This window comes from Tauraco erythrolophus, chromosome 5 (genome assembly GCF_009769465.1).
Source record: "Tauraco erythrolophus isolate bTauEry1 chromosome 5, bTauEry1.pri, whole genome shotgun sequence".
NCBI lineage: Eukaryota > Metazoa > Chordata > Aves > Musophagiformes > Musophagidae > Tauraco > Tauraco erythrolophus.
In genome coordinates this window covers 30,982,096-31,002,506 of record NC_141469.1, presented here as the reverse complement: position 1 = coordinate 31,002,506, position 20,411 = coordinate 30,982,096, and the positions used below count along the sequence as shown (strand labels likewise).

At 38.3% G+C, this 20,411-nt stretch overlaps 1 protein-coding gene across 1 annotated transcript in view; it reads right to left on the bottom strand.

The window, feature by feature from the left end:
* Window positions 1–2,176: 2,176 nt before the first annotated feature.
* The window catches only part of ADD1 (adducin 1), a 66,939-nt gene continuing 48,704 nt past the window's right edge, over window positions 2,177–20,411 (bottom strand). Inside the window, 9 exon segments of the mRNA XM_086612329.1 lie at window positions 2,177–2,637; window positions 6,881–6,976; window positions 7,783–7,898; window positions 7,900–8,178; window positions 9,020–9,180; window positions 15,017–15,109; window positions 15,852–15,869; window positions 15,971–16,060; window positions 18,285–18,386. Coding sequence (XP_086468455.1) covers window positions 2,285–2,637; window positions 6,881–6,976; window positions 7,783–7,898; window positions 7,900–8,178; window positions 9,020–9,180; window positions 15,017–15,109; window positions 15,852–15,869; window positions 15,971–16,060; window positions 18,285–18,386 — 1,308 coding nt within the window. The 3' untranslated portion in view covers window positions 2,177–2,284.

The window sequence follows — 20,411 nt, the reverse complement described above, 5'->3', positions numbered from 1 at the left end:
GTCTCCTCTTCTCCAAGCTAAAGAGACCCAGCTCCCTCAGCCTTTCCTAATCATTAGAAAATACCAGAGCAAATTAAACTCAACAGGCTACAGCTGCAGAATAAAACGGTACAAGTTTCGAAAGCAGAGCAGGAAATTTTTTTTTCTTTAAAGAGTTTTATTTGTGAGTAGAACTTAATGATACAAGAAAGAAAGAAAAATGCAGGACTTTATTCTGCCCCAAAATGTGTAACCATACCATACATGACTACATTTCATATCGTAATACAAAGAATTAAAGGAACAAACTACAAAATTAGAAATTAAGAGTCATTGCATATGTGGCCAAGATAAATGGAGGGACTCCATGACAGAACGGAAACACGTAGCAATTAGTCATCTCATTACGACCCTGCGATAAAACACAACTTAGCAAAACACGTGCTGTTTGCTCCCTAGTGCGCAGAGGGCATACAAGGTTAAAGTAGAAGCCGAAAGCCGTTGGTGCCATGCAGTCCTGCCTCCACACTGCTCCTGGGGGCTCTCCCGCACCGCGCACTGCTGCCCTTTCCAACCTCCACCCATTCCACAACAGCTGACCTCACATTTCTCACAGACCCACTTCTACCTCGAAGCCTCTTTTCTCCTCCGAAGCCTTACAGCTCTCCTTCTCCTTTCAGCCGTTTCCCCGTCCCTGCCTGACATCAGCCCAAAGCACGGGCACCTCCCAGCCTGACGCAGGCCACCTTCGCCCATCCAGAGCTGCATCCAACTGCTCGACCCACCACTCCTCCGATACTTTCTGCTGCAGGAATTGTAAGGCATTAGTCTTCCGCTATGTTACCAATTGCAATGTTTAATATTGTCCTAAAAGGTTACATCCACATCCTGTTTTGTTACAGACACACACTGTGAGTCAGTGCGTTCCCCTCTCCCGCAGAGGGGTGTCCATGTTTTCTGCCGTTAACACCAGAAACGCTTTAAGGAGTTCCCAGCCTTCCCCGCTTCCAGCTGGAGTAATGACTCATGGTTTCTGGAGAATTCTCGCAAGCTTTACCTATCTGATCCTAAACTACTTTTGTGATTAGTGATAGACAGAAGCATGGTGGTAACTGGAAAACAGTTAATTCAGTGGTGAAAGTGATTTTCTTTTCCATGCTACATATTAAACAAACATTTATAGCAAACTGTGAAATACACCTTTAAAGTTACTTGGGATTTCTGTACTTTACCACTGGCAACAACAACAAAAAAAAAAAAAAAAAGAAATGCCAGTTTTCATCAGTGAAAATAATTAATATTTTAAAAAGTTAAATACTCAGTGTAATTCATTTACATTTTTATCAAGGGAAGGAACAAACACAAAAGGCCGCAAATAGAGTTTATCTCCAACAGGTTTGCACGTGCACCCAAGGGATTTTTAAGAGGGTGAAAAAAAAACCCTGTGCTAAGGCCCAAAATACAACTGCCCTGCTCCACACCACAAGCTGAAAAACTTCTGAAATTAATGCAGTTACTTTTTAACCTTCTCTAGCAGCCAAATTATCATATGACATTCTTAGGGAGGCAAGAGTGAAAGACAGATTTCCGTTAGACTGTATTCACTAGGAAAAAAAAAAAGATTGGGCTCTCTCCACACAGAACATGAGCAGAACACACCACAGTTATTTCAGTCCTAGACATCGAAGATGGTTCCAAGTGCCAGTTATAAAATAAAACAAAGTGAAAACACCTTCATTTTGTTACAATAGTCAGAGGGGAGAACGAGAGGAAGGAATGGACAGCCGAAAGCTCGACTAAAACACGACCTGTAATCACAAGCCTGCAGAAGTTCACGTCAGTTCAAGAACACGTTCCCCTGGAAAACACCACTGCAAAAGCATCCTCTACAAGTCAATGCTCGGGAAGAAATTTACTTGTGATTGGAATAGAACAGCGAAAAGAACACTTCCTGTGGTAAGCAAAGGGTGTTGTAATTCTAATTGTGAATTTTAATGCTTTTGAGAACCAGTGCGGGCTTTCAATTAAAAATAGCGATTCGATGCCTTCCACATGGAAGTAATTTACATTTGATTACAAGTGAGGGATCAGATCAGTGGTAGCTGCTGAAAACACAGGATTAGCACCTTTTTGGACATTAGTTTCTGGTTATAACCTTAAAGAATTAAGCCATGACTTGAGGGGCTGGTTGGATTACTTGTTGCGTTCATTTACATAGTAAGACAAAACACTCAGTACGATCCGGTACATTCTAGTGGTTAATGAATTTTAAAACGTGACAGTGTTTCTGCAGTGTGTTTGGCCTTTAGGAATCACTCTTCTTTTTGCTCTTCTTCAGGAAGGAAGGAGTGCGAAACTTCTTTTTCTTTTTCGATGGGGACTTCCCTGGGGATTCGTCACTACCTGCATCAGCTGCTGTCCCCTCCTCAGCCGTGGGTGTTACTGGCTCTTCAGCGGGTTGAGACTGGGGTTCCTTATTTTCCACTGCAGGTGATTCCGTTTGGCTTTTGGGCACATCTTCGTCACATCTCCCTTCCTCCTTTCCTAAGGGAGGGAAGCTGAGTGCTTCTGAAGGCTCATCAGGGGTGAGATCTGGGAGGGTTTGCTTGAAAGTTGCAGCGTCACTGTCATCTTTGTAAGTCTGGTCCTGCTGTGTCTCTAGTGGGCGGACAGATAACGACACAGTTAGTTCAATAAGTGTCCCTAGAAGGGAGAAAGCGAAGCGACTTGATGGTAAGCGCACTCGATAAAGAACCTACTGTATTTACTTTGCATAGAAGCCTTTGTAATAGGTCTGTTCTCCTTCAGCTTTGGGCACAGACACGGAAATGAGATATGCAGAAGTTTTGTTTGTTTTTAAGCTTTTTACCACAGAACAGATAAAGCTGAATTCCACCATGTGGGTTTAAACCACCAAGAAGGTAACTGTTGGGACTTGTCTCATGTTTTATTTGTAACACTTGCAAGAGATGCGAGATTTTAGTACAGTGAGCAGGAATTAAACCTACAGTTTGCTTTCACTAGCACTGAAGAGAGCGTCATGGATTCTGTATCTCGATTCTTTTTTTTCTTTTGGTGGGATAAAACCAATTACTGGTTTGCAGTGATCCGATACATGCAAATCCATTAATTTCTAAACTGTTGGCTTGCCAATTTTTAAATCACGACGCTTGGATTTTCATAATATTCTTCCATTAGATCTAACAGATGTTGCTTCAAAATATGATTTCCTACCACACAGGCTTCACTTCTTTTGCAAGGTATGAGTATATATTATGGATTCCTGTAAGTAAAATCCACCTAGTTTACCAAATTAAAGGAGCTCAGCAGGTTATGCGATACGGCTTTTTTATTTTCACATGTCCATGATGTCTAACAGCAAAACTCATCCCTGTATAAAGCAACATCAAAAATCTGCTGATACCTTTATGTCCGAAGGTGAACTTTACCCCCCGCTCTCTCAGTTTAACGCCTTCCTCATTCACCAGTGCTTTAGAGGTTCTGGTTAAAGCCCCTTTTTGCGCACATTTAACAACGAGCACTTTGTGAAGTTCCCTGCAGCGCTCGTCACTGCACTGTAGCTGAGGCGTATCGCCTTAGCTGTGTCAAATATATCCCCACTGATGTTACGTAAGGAGGAATTTAGAACAAAATCCAGGCCATACTCCTTGTAAGGCACAAAAGAAAGGCAACTATTTTCCCCTCTTTTAAAATCTTAATTTTAATTTGAAAAGACTGAAGGCTTTCACAAGACTTCACAGAAAATACTTGATACTTTCCTATTTTTCCTACGGAAATGACAATGAGTGTTCTTTTTATTTTTGCCAGATGGGATTCATAATCCTCTAATTCAGAGGGCTCTGTTCTGTGAGTATCTGCTAGAAAACCAACAGGTTTTGCCTAGAGCACCATGAAGTTCCAATAGGTTAAATAAACAAGCACACTAGTATTCAGTGCCAAACACTCGGAATGCACAAGTTAGCAGTTTAAAAGTTATAGTGCAGGCAGGATTTAAAACACTGTAAAAAAAGAGAAAGCAATTATGTACATTACGAGCCGCCTCCTGAAGCTCTGGGTTAACCTGTATATGTATCTGATACAGATCTGTAAGAAGCATCACCTACAGTTCTTCACTACCACTACACTCTTTTTGGATTTAATTCCACTATTCAGGAATTAACTGAAAGCACTGCTGGTCTCTTCTCCCTGAGATCCAGTGACGGGACACATGGGAATGGTTCAAAGCTGCACCAGGGCAGGTTAAGTCTGGGCATTAGGAAGCGTTTCTTCACTGAGAGGATGGTCAAACCCTGGAAGAGGTTTGACCAGAGAGGTGGTCGATGCCCCAAGCCTGTCAGTGTTTAAGAGGCGTTTGGGAAATGCCCTTGGCAACGTGCTTTAACTTGGTCAGCCCTGAGCTGGTCAGGCAGTTGGACTGGATGGTCGTAGGTCCCTTGTCCCAGCTGAAATACTCTGTTGTGTTCATTAGCTGGCCCAATTTTTAGAACAGGCACCAAATTAGATTGTCAGTCAGTTTTACTTTTGTCTTTTTAAGAGACGTTTAAAAGATAAAGTTTTAAACAAAGTTTTTAAAAAGGGATTAGAAATTCTTAAAGAATAGGAAGCTGTAGGCATTCAAACAGCATTTGCCAGTTGGCCTAAGCATTGGATAAACAGTTTTACAACTCATTAATCCAGGACTGCTGTCCTTCTCAGTTTGTCAAATTACCACCATCATTCCTAAGCGGATTAACGTTATGTTGGTATCAAACAAACATCTGTTTATCTAGCTCACTAAGGGCAGTATTTTACCAGAATTAGGGAGATTTACGAATTCCACATTCGATAAAGAAGGCATACAACATGTAAACGCCTTGCTATCCTACTTGATGGATTTCAGTAAGATAACCAGGAAGGTTTAAAAACTTATCTTGCTGCAAAATCCATTTACAGTTTAAGAACTCAACAGTACCTCAAAATTTGTTAAGTTTTTTAGAATAATCATGTCTACATCCGTGTTCTCCCTTTATATACGATTTGGCATAAGAGTTTGAAAAGTAACACGAATGCTGGTGTGTGTTTACAGTTGACATTATTTATGAAAATAAAGGTTTATGTTTTTTTTTTTCAACACAAACATGTGGACAAACATACAAACTAGGCTATAACTGAGTTAACACAAAACAGTTTTCTGACTTTAGCTACACTTAAATAGAAACAATATGAGGGAAAAAACGTTGAGAAGCGGCTGTACACAGAGAACACTGTCCTTCAACAGAACTTCTGCCAGCCAAAGTCGTCATGGTGTGAACTTCCAGTTACTCTCTAAAATAAGCTTTGTATGTTTGTCCTGGAAAACTTACACAACTAGAAGAGTTTGTGGAACAGTTCTCAGTTTAAAAGAATTTTCAGGTTTTAGAACTTTATTAGCAACACCACAGTTGTCTACGATGTAGTTTGACTTTTGTATCTATGAGACATACACTGACTTTTGGATATAACAGGACATACAGATGGAGGGGCCAAACATCTGTATTACTTTAAAGTATAATCCGATGTAGCCCTGCCGATCTAGCCCAAACAGGTGTCAAAGTTGCTGCTATTCCTTGTTTGGAATTTGAATCTTCCTACAGTTGATGTATATAACAAAGGACTAGTTCCATATCCACTTCTGTGCAGAAGTCTGCTGGGTAAGTTTAAATCGATGTCAGCAGTAACACTTTTGCACTGGAATAGATTAGGAACTTTCTTCCATTTCATTACCAGGTGCAAGTCGTGTAGGCAGCAGCAAATTGTTGGGGCAGAAACTCCCAGACCTGTTTCAGCTGTATCTGAAAGGCAACTTCAGACTATTCCTTTTTAAACTGAGGAATCAGACACACAGATATGGAAACACATGATGTCACTTTCACAGTCTCTTTCCAAGGGGGAGTGCACTTCAACATAAGATCTGCAACTGCCTAGAATTTAATGAAATCAAGAACTAAAGAAATAAGCATCTCAACTGAAAAAGCTTGCTTAAAAAAAAAAAGCAAACCCAACAAAACCCCCTTAGTAAACAAAGAAGCAAGAGTGAAGCAAAGCACAAAAGCAGGTCAGAGTATGGAATGATACTTACTATGGTAACAGGTACTCTTTAGCATATCCATCTCCTGTTTGTAACGCAGCCACAAGAAGAAAAAAGCACAAGTAGAGAATCTATGCATTCATCACAGCCATTGTGTTAAGTTAGAAGAATGGTTGCGACCATTCTTGTAGAAAACAGAATGAGATGAAGTAGTGAGTGGAAGACTAACAGACAAGTGAAATATCCAATGTACAAGGTAAAGGAAACAAGACAAAAATTAGATTACACCTGTTCAAGATTGGTATTTTATCCTTTTTAGAGGAAATTGTAGACTTTACCAGCCCTGCTCTCATTTTAGTTAAAAATACTACTTCAGGTGAGCAAATAATGGTATTTAGTTTCAAATTGGGTTGGAAAAAATATTTCCTGAGGTGTAATCCAAGTACAATAATGTTTAAGAAATGTGCAGTCAGTGAAGGAGATTTACGAAAGCAGCTGAATTTGTGTCTGGTTCACCATCAGACACTATTTCATTTCATAAGAGCAATTCTTTCTCACAGAAAATGTACAAAAAGGTGAATCAGTTGAGAAACACCAAGAGATGACGAGGCAATTCTGAAGAGATGAAAATTTGTCTTTATATTAATGCACACTTCTTTATTATTGTAAACATAACACCTATTACACTCATAGTTCAGTGTCGTATATTTTAGCTAGTACAAAAATAAGAGAAATAATTTACCTTTATTAGATACTATTTAATACATTTTCATGCGTCAGTCACTAATGATGCAGTTACTGGTTTCCCCTGGCCCCCAAATCAGAAGGACATACCTTCCTCTACTTTAATCGGTGTACTGGGAGGAGTGCGAGCTGCAGTGTGATCAGGGGGACTTCTCTCTTTCTGTTGCCTGCCATCTTCTGAAGGTTCTGCAGACGTAGGCAAAGAAATTGAAAAGGCAGTCAAAACCTTTCAGCGTGTGCGAAAACAGAAGTGTCCTTTCGCTCCATACACACAAGATACATTTTTCTGAATCAAAATTCTGCCAGGATATTAATATTAAATAATTGAAATTAAATAATACCAAAACAAGCAAAAGAAAATTAAGTGATAGTCTGACATTAACAAAACTGTTGAAGTCACAGTTGAGCTCTGTGGTGGTCGTTTCTGTTTGGGTTTTTTGGGTGTTTTTTTTTATGGTTTGTTTTTTTTTTTTTATTTTATTTTCGTTTTGTTTTTCCATAAGGCATGAATAATGTAATTGTTTATGAACTGGTTTATCACTAAAGAAAACTTGTGAGGAAAAACCACAAGGAAGATATAAACAAATATGGGGCGGGACGGCTAGAATGCTATCGGACCTACACAGATAATGCTCTTTTGCTTGCTTTGTATTGCTGAAACTTGGAGTAAACAAAATCGTATCCCAAAAGAAAAGACTGCACAGATAATCAAAGAAACATGCAGTGATTAAATGATTCAAAACAGATTTCACAGTGGTTTGCCTATTTGTTATTAGTAAGGAGGGTCCCCCTTGCTTCCAGGTTTAAACAGCCCTAGATCCAAAGGAAAACGTTAATAGAGGACACTGTACATCAGAACAACGTTAAAACATTGTTCCATACAGTTCATCTGGCAATTAAAAGTGAAATCAGTCCCACAGACGAGAGTCAACTGAGAACCTCCAAAGGCTGTTCCTTGGATCGCAAGCCCAGCTGTACCGTAGTAGTAATACCTGAGGCCTCAGCCAAAAGGTCAGGATTGGACCTTAACGCTTTGATCACTGCGGTATGAAATTCCTTATGGGAGGACTTCGGCCCATCTGGCTCTTCGGTTAGGATGTGTGGTGTCTGACTGCGTGGTCTGACAAGAAACCCATGCAGCAGCAAACTGAGCGTTATCTAAAGATTTAGACAGTGATGATACGTCACGATCCTGTAAAGTCTTCGTGTCTGTTCCTTGAAAGGTTTTTGATCTGCCTTGCAAATCCAGAGATTTTTTATCTGACGTACTTTGCTCACTGACGGTCTGACTTCTAAGCAATGTACTCTGTTCCCCAGCTGGTGTCTGTCTCAGTAACACAGCCTCTCCGTATTTTGGTATCTTATCCAAGAAGGATGTAGCAATGTTACTGAGAGAATAAACGTACGCAGTTTTACCGGTGTAACAGCAGAGTATCCCGCCCCACACAGTCCAATGCTTCATTAACTGAACACCTGCAATCCACAGCGGCTCCTACATGGCTTTATCCAAAAGCAGGAGCAGGGAGCTCACACTACAGAAGAAATGGCACTTCTGGTTCCTGCATCACTCAAATCCAAAACCTAACAACCGATGAGCGTCCTAACTACCATCCCTTAAAACCACAGAGAAGCAAAGCGGGAAAACCACTTCAGATGCAGCAACGATCTCTTTACAGCAAACTCTCATCATTTTGTGACAATTCAGAAAGTCCCCAACGTGTGCCATTTCCAAGCAGCAATCCAATGTTGTTCTGTATCTTCCCCATTCAATGGGTTTCTCAAATTCACAATTTTCAGTGAGTTAGAAAACTGCAGCTTTGCTGCTAAAAACCACCACTATTCTCTCACCCTAGACTACTATCTCTAGGGCTAAGAGAAATGAAGTGGAACAATCTGCAATACTTTGCAGTACCTAAAGTTTTTTTGGACTGAAGTTTCAGGCTTGCAACTTACTAATAGCAGCGGTAACCGGGCATACTAAACACCTCAGTTTGTCTACTAGATGATTCTTAAAATAAGATCCAGACATTGTACAGAATACTCCATTAACACTTAGATTGCATGTTCTATCTCCAGTATGCTTTTCAAATTTCTAATTCACACTGGAAAAACTGAAACACACGAAAGCTGCATAATGTATCCATGACCTTCGCAGGTAACCCACCCTCCAATTAGTAACAAACTCGCTGTTGTTCCAGTCTATTGCAGAAAGAACACACGAAGAGAAACCAACCTTCTGGTCCCTTCTGCTTTCTTTCTACTTCTTTGCGATATTCTTCCAGTTCTCGATCCGTGAGTTTATTGAAGGGATTGGGTCCTGTTGTGCTCACTATGACTTTTGGTTGATATTCTTTCTCAATTATTGCCTTTGATGCAGTCACCAGTTCTCCCTGACAAAAGAAAATTAAAGATACATCTGCAATTGAGCAGTAACTTGCAGAACCCTGAGAAGAACAGAGGCTACAAAACAACCAAAAACAAACCAAAAAGATAATCTGAAAAATGCTACATTTATTTTCTTTCTAGATTTAAAAGGGAAAAAAAAAATATATTACAGCATTTAAAAAAAAAAAAAAAAGTATTTAATCTACAGCAGGTTAATATAAAGGAGAAAACAGGTCTCATCAATTACTCTTACAGACACATCAGTGTTTCCACCAGGGAATATCCACCATTAAGCAGTAAATCAAACTGCAGCCATATGGTCTGGCTGAATTACGTGTGAAGTCACAGAAGTATCAAGTTTCTTTTTCTCCCCACAAAAGAAACAGGATACCGGGCCCAACCGCACGGCCATCTGGGCACAGAATACCTGCAGAAGTTCACAGGAGTCAGCTCACAGGTATTTTTGTTTGTGGTTTGTTTTGCTCCTTTTTTTTGGTTTGGGTTTTGGTTTTTAGTCAGGGAAAAGCCTTTTCTAGTAGCTACTACATCTAACAGATGTTATAGTAAAAAGCCATCTTGTGTATGTTCTGTGTACACCAGATTAATAGTTTATTACAAGTAATTTTGAAGTAATTAACCTTAAATGTAATCTTATACAAGTTAGTATATTTACATCTATAACATTTGTCATACAAGCCAGATAAAAAGCTATACAAATAAAAATGAAACATGAGCAATTCCAATGAGTTCTGACGGACAAAAGCAGCTGCATCAGAGATTCTCTAATGGTGAGGTTCTTAGTTTTTCTTCGCTAATCATATAGTAAAGACTAAAGCCATTGGCTTTTCATTGTCTCGGATTCGGAAGCTGCTTGCCTGGATTGCTGCTGTATCTTTCAGGTCACTTGTTTAAGCGTTTGGTTTTTCACTGGATGTACAGAACTCCGCTGACACTAGTCTGGAATTGACTGATTTGTGGTCTGTGCCTCGTGTCACTGGGATACCTGAGTTGTCTTCACTATTGAAAAGAGGTATTTGAATTCCATTGCCAAATAAATATGGGTTATTGACTGGCCCGAGTTATCTTCATACTCAAATGTTACTTGCACCGATATTTAAAAGAAAGCATTAGAAAGCACAGTTCACAAAGATAAACATTCCATTCCATGTCCATACTTGACAGACACGTATGAGATCTTCACAGGAAAGCTGAAATTACATGTTTTGGATGCTAAGAGCTGCTTTTGACAAGTTATCAGCACCAAAACGGTGACATACAAGAATGTCCAGATGGAAGGAGGACAAAAGCAGTCAAGATATTTCTGAAAGCCTCATGAGATAGCTCCAGAAATCTGGTCTAGAGCAATCCAGGGAAGGAAGAACAGCTGGTTCTTAGAATCTCTGCTACTCTTCAGGAAGCAAACACCAGCCAGAAAAGTACTGAAGAACAAACAGAACAACAAGTCTCCACTGTAAGATCCTGAAAGGAAGTGCCGGAGAGAAATATCTCAAACATTATAGATTGTCTCCGTTTCTCCACATAATAAGAGGAACTCTCATCTCAGATTCAGCCAGCGGAATGTGAAAAGCTTTTTCTCCATTATTTCCATTAAGCACCATCTGTCTTAATTCCAGAAAACCTCGAATCTGATAGCCATGGCTTTTCTTACAGGATAATGCATAAAAAAAGTCACAAAAATATCAACCTTTTTCTACAAAACCATTAGGATTTATACAACATAGAACACCCCCAAAAATACAGGTCCCAGCTTTAATGATGGCAGAAAATTGGTGCCCTCTGTAGTTTTAACTGAAACTCAGCAATAAGTAGCAGGGGCTTGTAAAGCACGATCTCAGGCAGAGTTTCTAGAGTTTTCTAGGGTTATAAAAGTCAACAGAGGAACAAGATATACAGTGCACACTGGTATGCCTGGAATGCTTAAGAATCTTTGAATCTTGTCTGCAAGTTAAATCCGAAATGACTGGGGAGAACAACTTTCACATGAAAAGAAGTTTTACTGAATGCCTATTGATTTAAAAATAACAAACAGCAAACACGCAGTGTGCAGATGACGACCAGCGCACCGGCACGATGCATTCTCTTCCTTAAAGGAGTACCTTTGATAACTACCAGGAATAAAAGCAGTGCATCGAGCTTATCACATTTACTGAACTAAAAAAAAAACAACAAACCAAAACCAAACATGCACAAAAACCACACCCACAATCAATGCAAACAGTATTTCTAGTAGCTGAATGTCTCTGACCCAAGAGAAATAAGACTGAAAAAGATCAGAGGCAACGACAGTAAGCGGATTATCTATTACAAAGAAAAAAAGCACTTGTGGTTTTGGACCATAAAAGCAAAGAATTACACGAGAGATCAGAACGGCAGACTTTTGATCTGCTAAAAGTTGTTTCCAGATTAACACATCCAGTTTTACTCAGTAGCGATAATATGGAAGCAGTTCAAAGGCCACTAATGAAAACTGTAAGGGTAGAGGGACTGATTCTATGGGGAAAATAAATTATAGTAGCATGTTAGTAAGTTCTGCAATATGATTACTTTAAAACACATACAAATCGAAGTAGAGATGCATTACTTCACAGAACAGGCCACAAAGCAGCCTTCCAAGAATTCGAATAAAAATACACAACACAAAACGAAGAGAGTAAGACAGGACAGAAGGAAAATGAGTAAAAAGGACTAAAAAATCAGTACGGGACATATTTTAGATTGGAAATGTGACACTAAAATAGCTGAGACTTTGCAGAGCTATCAACCTGTCCGTGCCATTCAGTGATTCCTATGAACGACCAGAAAAATTGAACAAGAAAATCGGTCTGGAGTTGCTTCCAGTATCAGAGAGCCTGTAGAGAGGGAATAAATTCCCATATAAAAGACTAGCACTCTATTTCAACAGAAGATGACATGCAAAAAAGTAATGTTCTAGTGATTTCATCTGGATTATGCTGATACTAGTACTTTTTATGATGATTCTAGTACTACTTTGACAACTATTGGAAGTTGGATTGCATGTGTAAGCACCTGAATATCAATGGCATTTTCTCCACTGTAAGAAATAACGTGTCGATTACACTCATAAACAGAAGATATTTTCACTCCTGAGAATTCTGTAAGGGCATACCCTCCCACAAAGATCCAACAAAGGGAAAGCCATTTATAGCTAATGATATCCAACATACCTTCATATTTAACTTGGACCTCACATATCCAACAAGGAAATTTTAGATTATCATGTCATTTTGCAGCTTCTCCACCTAAACTTGCTTTCAGAGAAAAATTCAAAACCTCAAATGAGGTCACCATCATTTAACAGGCAAGCACTTCATCTTGTTCTCAGAGATAGATATAAGCAAACCTGGCACCTTATACATGCCAGTTTTTCTCATAATCACGCAGTAGCTTCATAATAATTGTCTGAAGTTAACGATTGCTCTTCACACAATCTGGCATTAATGCAGTGCCTTTATCCAAAGAGCCAAGACTCTTAAAGTACTGCTCATGTAGAAGTCGCCATTAAAACACAGTGCAACCTCTGGGCAGAACCGAGAGGCTCTTCATGAAGAATAAAGCCACAGAATTTCCATTCTAAAGGAAGAGACAGGAAATGGGTGATTCTCCTTGTACTTAAAATCCTTGAAAATTCATGTGATTTTTTTTTTTTTTTTTTTTAATCAGATTGCAGAACGGCCACTGGTAAGAATAACCAACATTCCCTCTCATTGAGCCAAGACTGCAGCAGAAGCTTAGTTAACTAAGTCTGTATAACACAAATAAAATGACACGATGCACAAGGAGCTTGTGTTGCAACATGGCCAGGACTTCTCAGAACATGGACAAAGCAAGTGACAAGGCAAAACGGAGTATTTACCACTGCAGCCTTAGGCACGGAAGACTCAAAGCGTTACATGCATACTGTACACAAACAGGATTCCTTTTCATCCAAAATAGTGTGTGTTAGCATTTGTTATAAATCTCAATGTTAACTGAAAACATAACACATTTTAAGCATTACTGCAATCAGATGAACCTTTTTACTTTAAGCATAATCAAGTGTCAAAGAATCTGTCAACTGTGAACTTGTAATGATCTGGTATCTAAAAGTCCTTAAGTCCTTCATGCACAGGTCTCCTCAAAGTTTCATGAGGTTTATATGAACATCGTAAGACTGCTTATACTTCCTTTGTTCCACAATACACAACTGATTTCTGGCATAATCTTTCTAGAAAGTGTCTCTCGTGGTGTTTTTTGTTTGTTTGTTTTTGTTGATTATTTCATTGGTGGTTTTTGTGTTTTTTTGTTTTGTTTTGTTGTTGGTTTGAGTTTTTTTCTCCTCCCCAACAGGAAATTATTAAGCATCCAGGTCACAATCCATACTGAGATAAAGATCATGAAATAGGCCACTCCTACTGTAATTAACATTGTGATCTGGTTTTACACAGTACTTCTGGGGGAAAGCACTTTCAGGACACCACAAAAAGGAAACACATCATTTGGACATCTCAACCATAACATTAACACTAGGTAAAATCATACAACCAACAGACCTTTGTCAGCTCCTCACCATCTACAAAAAATCCACGTAATATATTTGACTAGTTTTATAGAAAGATGATGCTATTATTTAAAAATAATACTTGAAAGATATCTTGCATATCATTGATGAAAGAAACCGCCTGTGTTGTGATAACCAATGGATGACTATCACACAAATAATTTTTCACTTTGAAGGTATTATTAAGCAGAGAATAAAAGGCATGCACTGCCTGGAAGAATTTGTCTTTATTTTTCATCTTAAATGTGGAAATAGTGTTTTATTGTTTTTCCTTTCAGAATATGGATAAACCAAACTGTAATCTGAAAAACACCATTATCAAGTTCTCAGTACGCTACAACTATCTGTAATACAAACTGACTCACTACACTAGAAAGTGTTCTAAAGTCATGAGATCTGCAACAATAACGTAATTTAAAGCGTTCTGTTTTTTTCAGGGGAAAGCTATTCTGATAATGAGATGTCAGGCATGACCTAAACCAAGATTTAAGAATCTTTTAGCTAAAATACTGGAGCAGAAGAGACACTGATTCTTATTTACACACTGTGCTTCCATGTTAGAGCACCTCTAAGAAACTCCTTCAAAACCTGGGAGAGGAAGACAGCTAATGACAGATTGCTTCCATCCAACGTGCAAGCTGTTCTTGTTTGCTCAGCCTCAAAGGACTGCCCACCCCAACTATACACACATCTCTTGAATTCATTCCATAACGTATATTACGTGAGCACAAGCATAATCACATGTTTAAAAGCCAATCGATTTTGGAAGTGTGGGGCATTACTCAGCAACTCGTGTAGATAACCACAGGAAGTTTTAAGGAAACAAGACGTCTAGCAATGTAGGATCAAAAGTTGACAGTGTCTGTCAGCATGACACACTCTGAACATGTGGATATCTTCGGAATTACACTGATGTAATCAGGTTGAGTTTAAGCTAAACTCAAAATGGATCTCAGAGTAATTCAACACTAATGGCATGCGCAAAGAAACCCACTATATGCAGAACCTAATCAGCACCTTAACATCAAAAGGTGTTTCCTCACCAGCTTCTACAAAGAGAGAGATCAAAATCCTTAAAAAGAGACTTTAACAGAGTAAAGTAGCTGCTTGTATAGTTGCACATAAATAATTTGGAGATCCATCTATTTTTTTTCTTCTTTTCTAGCCAAATCATTAGCTAACAGAAGGAAAAGATCAGGGTAAGGAAGAGGCAAAAATGCAGGGTGAACAACAGTATTTAGAGCAGTATGACAGGGCAGTACCTTTCTAACAGACAGAGATTTAGCGGGACTAAAGGCCTGCTCTGTGAGATCGAGCCCTTCAATAGATTCCGTACAGTCTGAGAGGGGAGCATCCTGCAACAGTAAATCGAGTAAACAGAGCAAACCGAGCCCGGGCTTCAAAACATCAACCGAAAGCATTATGATGCTTGCTAAAAACATGCAAAGAAACAGTAACCGCTAGATAAATTGCAAATGACAGTGAACTGACATGCACACAACATGACACCCAACATGAATGATGGTCACGATATGACTTGTCACATTTTTTTAAAGTATATCAGAAAATACTTATCTGGGGCAGTTAAAGCACTCAGATATACAGAGCTTTGAAGTCATACAGTCACATAGTTATACTGTATAGCTCTAATTCTTACTTTACTTTGAGCTATATGATTCATAGATAAAGTCTTTGGTATATCCAGAAATACCGCTTTTAAGTTTTATTGATGTAAAATAGCTTTTTTTCCAAAATTGCTCTTCAAATAAAATATTATGAAGCATGACAAAACTTATTTAACACGAAACACTACTGCCCCATAGTAAGCCTGTTGTGCCCAGTATTAATACCTAAAGATACATAAACTTGGAAAACAAACAAAAAGTTGTCACAAAGCCCAACTAGTTTTGAGCAAGAATCTTACCCATATAAATAAGCCTTCTGAATTTCATGCATTACATTCAGCAAAAAAAAAAACCAAACAAACAAAACAAGAAGCATCCTCCACAGACATGCTTGGGCTACATGGCTGAAGCCTCTTAAATTTCTGACCCTGAGCACTCTCGCAAAGACAATGGTGTTACCTCTAATACTTACCTTATAAACAGTTACTTTCTGCCAATTAAAGAATAATTTTACAGTGATATATTAGGTGAAAGCAGAGGATATCATAGATCAACTTTACGCTAATAGTTTTAGGCATTTTATACTCTCACCTGTACAAGACTCCTGTCCACAACTACCCCAGCAAGAACCTGTGATTGAGGGCCTGCAGTTTTAATATCTTGTAAGTTTTGCTCTCTGATCTGTAAAGGAAAGCAGCAGAATACAGTCACATGAACATCAGAGAAGTTAACCACATTTTCTATTTGAAAAAGGGGTGGGTGAACCTTCCAACAGACTGCAACTAGTGTTGATTGCTATGGCCCTACCCATCAAACAAAGCAGTGCTTATAAACACCACTTGAAGATATGTGCTCAAGTTCCTAGTTGTTTCCTCACATTTCCAAGAATTTAGTCTTTTAAGTACCACAGCAGGCACTGTCCTTTGCTTTTTAGTACTGGCTCATGGTAAAACTCTACAGATCAGGTAAATGACAACTCCAGTTTGTGAAGAAAGGTGAGGAGAGAAGAGAAGCATAGAGGTCATATTTATTTAATTCTCTTGTACCTGATCAGTCATTTACAGTTTTTTTTGTCACCAGCCACTTAGTCAATGATATTACAGTAGCCTTCCAGTACCTAAAGGGGGCCTACAAGAAAGCTGGAAAGGGACTTTTTACAAGGGCGTGGAGTGATAAGACAAGGGGCAATGACTTTAAACTGAAAGAGGGGAGATTTTGATTAGATATAAGGAAGAAATTCTTCACTCTCAGGGTGGTGAGGCACTGGAACAGGTTGCCCAGAGAAGTTGTGGATGCCCCATCCCTGGAAGTGTTCAAGGCCAGGGTGGGTGAGACTTTGAGCAACCTAATCTAGTGGCACGTGTCCCTGCCCGTGGCAGAGTGTTTGGAACTAGACAATCTTTAAGGTCCCTTCCAACCCAAACCATTCTATGATTCTATACTGCACCACAATATCATCTTCCTATGGCACTTACTGTAAAACACTGCACAACATTCAATTTTTCGTTTAGTCAGGACCATATTCTCAAAAGGGCATATAAATATTTTTCTATGTATAAACTGACACTCTGGAGTACTCAGACACATCCTTTTTGTTGCATCCTAAACACCTCCCAGTTCCTTCCATACAGAAGATGGGAACAGAAACTGGATCTTTAAATCTAGGTATTATCTATTTAAATTAGATATCCTACAGTGGTAAAGAACTCGTTAAAACTGACTCAATTTATTTCTAAAATATTCTGGTTCTTGTTCCAAGATAAATGAATAAAAGCATGCATTCAGAAAGACCTCTACTTTAGAAGGTTGTATATCCTTACCAGAAAGGATATAAAACATATAAAAATACATGCATACAAGTATACAAACACAAGGTATTATCAATAGTTGGTATTCCAGAAAGTATGAAGATCCTGCATCACCTTGTTTCTAGCTTACTCGTCCCTTGTTTCTCATCATTAGGAAAGTAAAACATTTAAAGTTTTACTTCCCTCCTCTTAGTGACTTCATTCAAGTTTTTAATAAAACAATATTTGTGTTTCAAACACCAAGACACTGCTTGGTAATTTCACCAGACTTCTTGCTTCAAGTTATTGTTATTTTACACAGTGCCAAGTCAGGAAAAGCAAAAGCTCTGCCAACCTTATGCAAATTATTTTAGAACAAATCAGTATTCCTGCTAGTACTCCTGCACCCAGACTTTCCTGTGACATAATGCTAACTCCCATGTTCCATATGGCCATCAGACAGAAGCAGCAAAACAATCCAGTATGAGTTAAGTATTAACAAGATATCAATGCATATTTTAGACTTTAAAAGAAATAAAGTGAAAAGCCTCAATGCATTCAATGCTTTCCTGTTGGCAGATTGGTGACAAGATCTGAAATTCAGAGACTGGAAAATTAACTGCTAGGTCATCTCAAGAAGATTAACATGCGTTCCAACAGCCTAAAAATTTTCTGCAACAATCACGGCATATTATAATATAATAAAACATAATATGAAAAGAGATCCATAGACTTCTTTGCCTAGGCCACAATTTCAACTGGTGAAACCAAAACAGGAAAACGGGTCACTACTGTAAAACTAGGACCCCAGGGAACAGAATTACTACCATAAGCTCAGTGGTGGCTGTTTCAGAGATATCCAGCAAATAGTTTGACAGTAACAAAATATAAGACAATGAAAGTCTTCATATAGTGGACAGCAACACCATCTTTTTCCAAGACGAGTTCAGAACATTTAGAAATTGTTTCAGTATCTAGTTATAAAGGGGCAGGACAAGACCGAAGTTGTGTTACTGAACCCCAAAAAGTTCACTATAGTAAAGCAAGTTAGTTCATTAAAAGTATGCAACTTAATTGCAGTGATGACCAAAAAAAGTTATTTTACTGCTATTACAAACCTTGTTCCTCATTTCTTGGACCTCCTTTGGATTGGTGTTCAATGGAACAAACAGGTTAGGGACAGCAGAGGTGGCAGTTCTATGTCCATCCTCTTTAGTCCACTGTAATACCAAGAACAGTTGAAGAGTCAGAGCTGCTGTAATGGCTACGGACACTCAGAGTAGCAAATTCACATTAACAGTTGATCATGCATTATACGTAGCAGAGAACTGAACCAATGATTGTATTCTTCTATTCATTCTTAAGACTATTTAAGTTGCTTCCTGCTTCAGTGATATAAACTGTACCTTCAGATACATTTCTAAATATCAGAATCATTCTATTAAGTCAAGTGAGTAATAACAACGAAAACTAGAGAGCCAGTTAACTTGCAACTAATTTCCACCCAAAACAATGCAATTACTACAGCTATGTGCAATTCAGAGGTTATGGAGATTGAAAGTTTTTTATGCCGTTTTTCTTTGCACTTGATCACACTGATAACTGCAGTGTTTTTACTGCAGTTAATTAAAAATAATTACTTATTTTTAAGAATGTTTTTATCAGAAATTTCACAATGAGTTCATATTGATTTAAAAAGGACACTATACCTTATCCAAAGAGAAGTACAGCAAGATCTAAGACACGAGCTCTAAAACCCTGTTCCTGCCATTTTCATTTTCTGCACTATGTGCTTTTACAAAATAGCACGAGAGAGACAGAGAGATCATTGATTCAATCCTCCGATGCTCAACGAACATCAAAGCGAACTTAAAGCGTAAGATGACAGAAGTATGAAAAGCAATGTGATGTCACTAACCAGGTTTAGTGAATGACTCTGTACTGAGAAGCAAGAGTGGGCATCACCAAAGTTTTGCATTAAAACAAGCTACTTCAGCAAAATGTTGTGTTTCCAGAATTAGTTTCTGCACAAATAAATAGCTGTATCAGCACAGCAACCTAGGGGAACAGTTTGGTGATGTCGAATATTTTATAACTCATAGCTCAAAAGGTTACAAAAATATCCCAAACACAAACTTTAAGCGCTTCATGGGTTCTTCAGAGAAGGTTGCTTTATTTGATCAGTGCATTTCGTATGGAGCTCCGTTTAATTTGATGCACAGCTAACTTTTTATCTTGATGCGTTTATTTTGTGTGGTGTCCCAATTTCCAATCGTTATTGCATAGAAAATGCACTGAACAGTAAAGCAAACCTGTTCATAGAGCAAATGCTATGCGTTTTTCCTGAGTAACTTCAAGAAACAATAAGATAGCCAGAAACTGTCAAACTTCAAAAAGCAACACAATTTTAAAATGTTTTGCAACTGTAAAGTAAAAAATGGAATGAACATGGAGCTGTGAAATACTCACTGATGATTATCTTCTCAGATAAAAACTACTCCAGCTTTTTATTAAAGATAGTTTTTAGTCAAAACATATATAAAAACAACCTCAACACAACAAGCTACTTTTTCTGTAGGTTAATAACAAGCATTAAAAAAGTGTAAATACACAAACCTGTTATACTGTATGAAATTTTCTGTTGCTTCAGTGTATCATTAAACAAGACTAGTTTCTGAGTAGGAATTTTGCTTCAATCTTTCACTGATAACTTCAAATATAAAATACTACCTACTTTGTGAGCTAAGGTTGAAAAGCACAAACTGTTCCAAACATATGCATAGCTTTAAGCTTTCTTCCAATCAAGGCAAAACTATAGTTGATTTTAGTAAAATGTTGACAGTACAAACAATATACGTATACATTAATTTCTTAAATGGAAAAGAACACCACAAAAATACCACAGAGATAAATATCCTCTGTTTTTTCAGGGCTTCCTACATGTTAATACTACATGTTTTGGTACACACATCACCTGAGTAATCATTGCATAAAAGTATTCAAAATAGAAAGGACTCTGAATTCAGAGGTGGAACAGTTTTACAGGGGTAAGTAAGAAGGAAGCGGTGTTCTGGAAGAACCAGTAGAAGATTACTAGTTTTATTTTTTTTAAGACTCACCTGTAACGATACTATCACTATACATAGTACGACTACTGAAGTACTACTGAACTACTACAGTTCAGCTTGAAGTCAACCATTACAAAAGCCTGTATGTGTGCAAATCCCTGCCTGCATTTTAGAGGC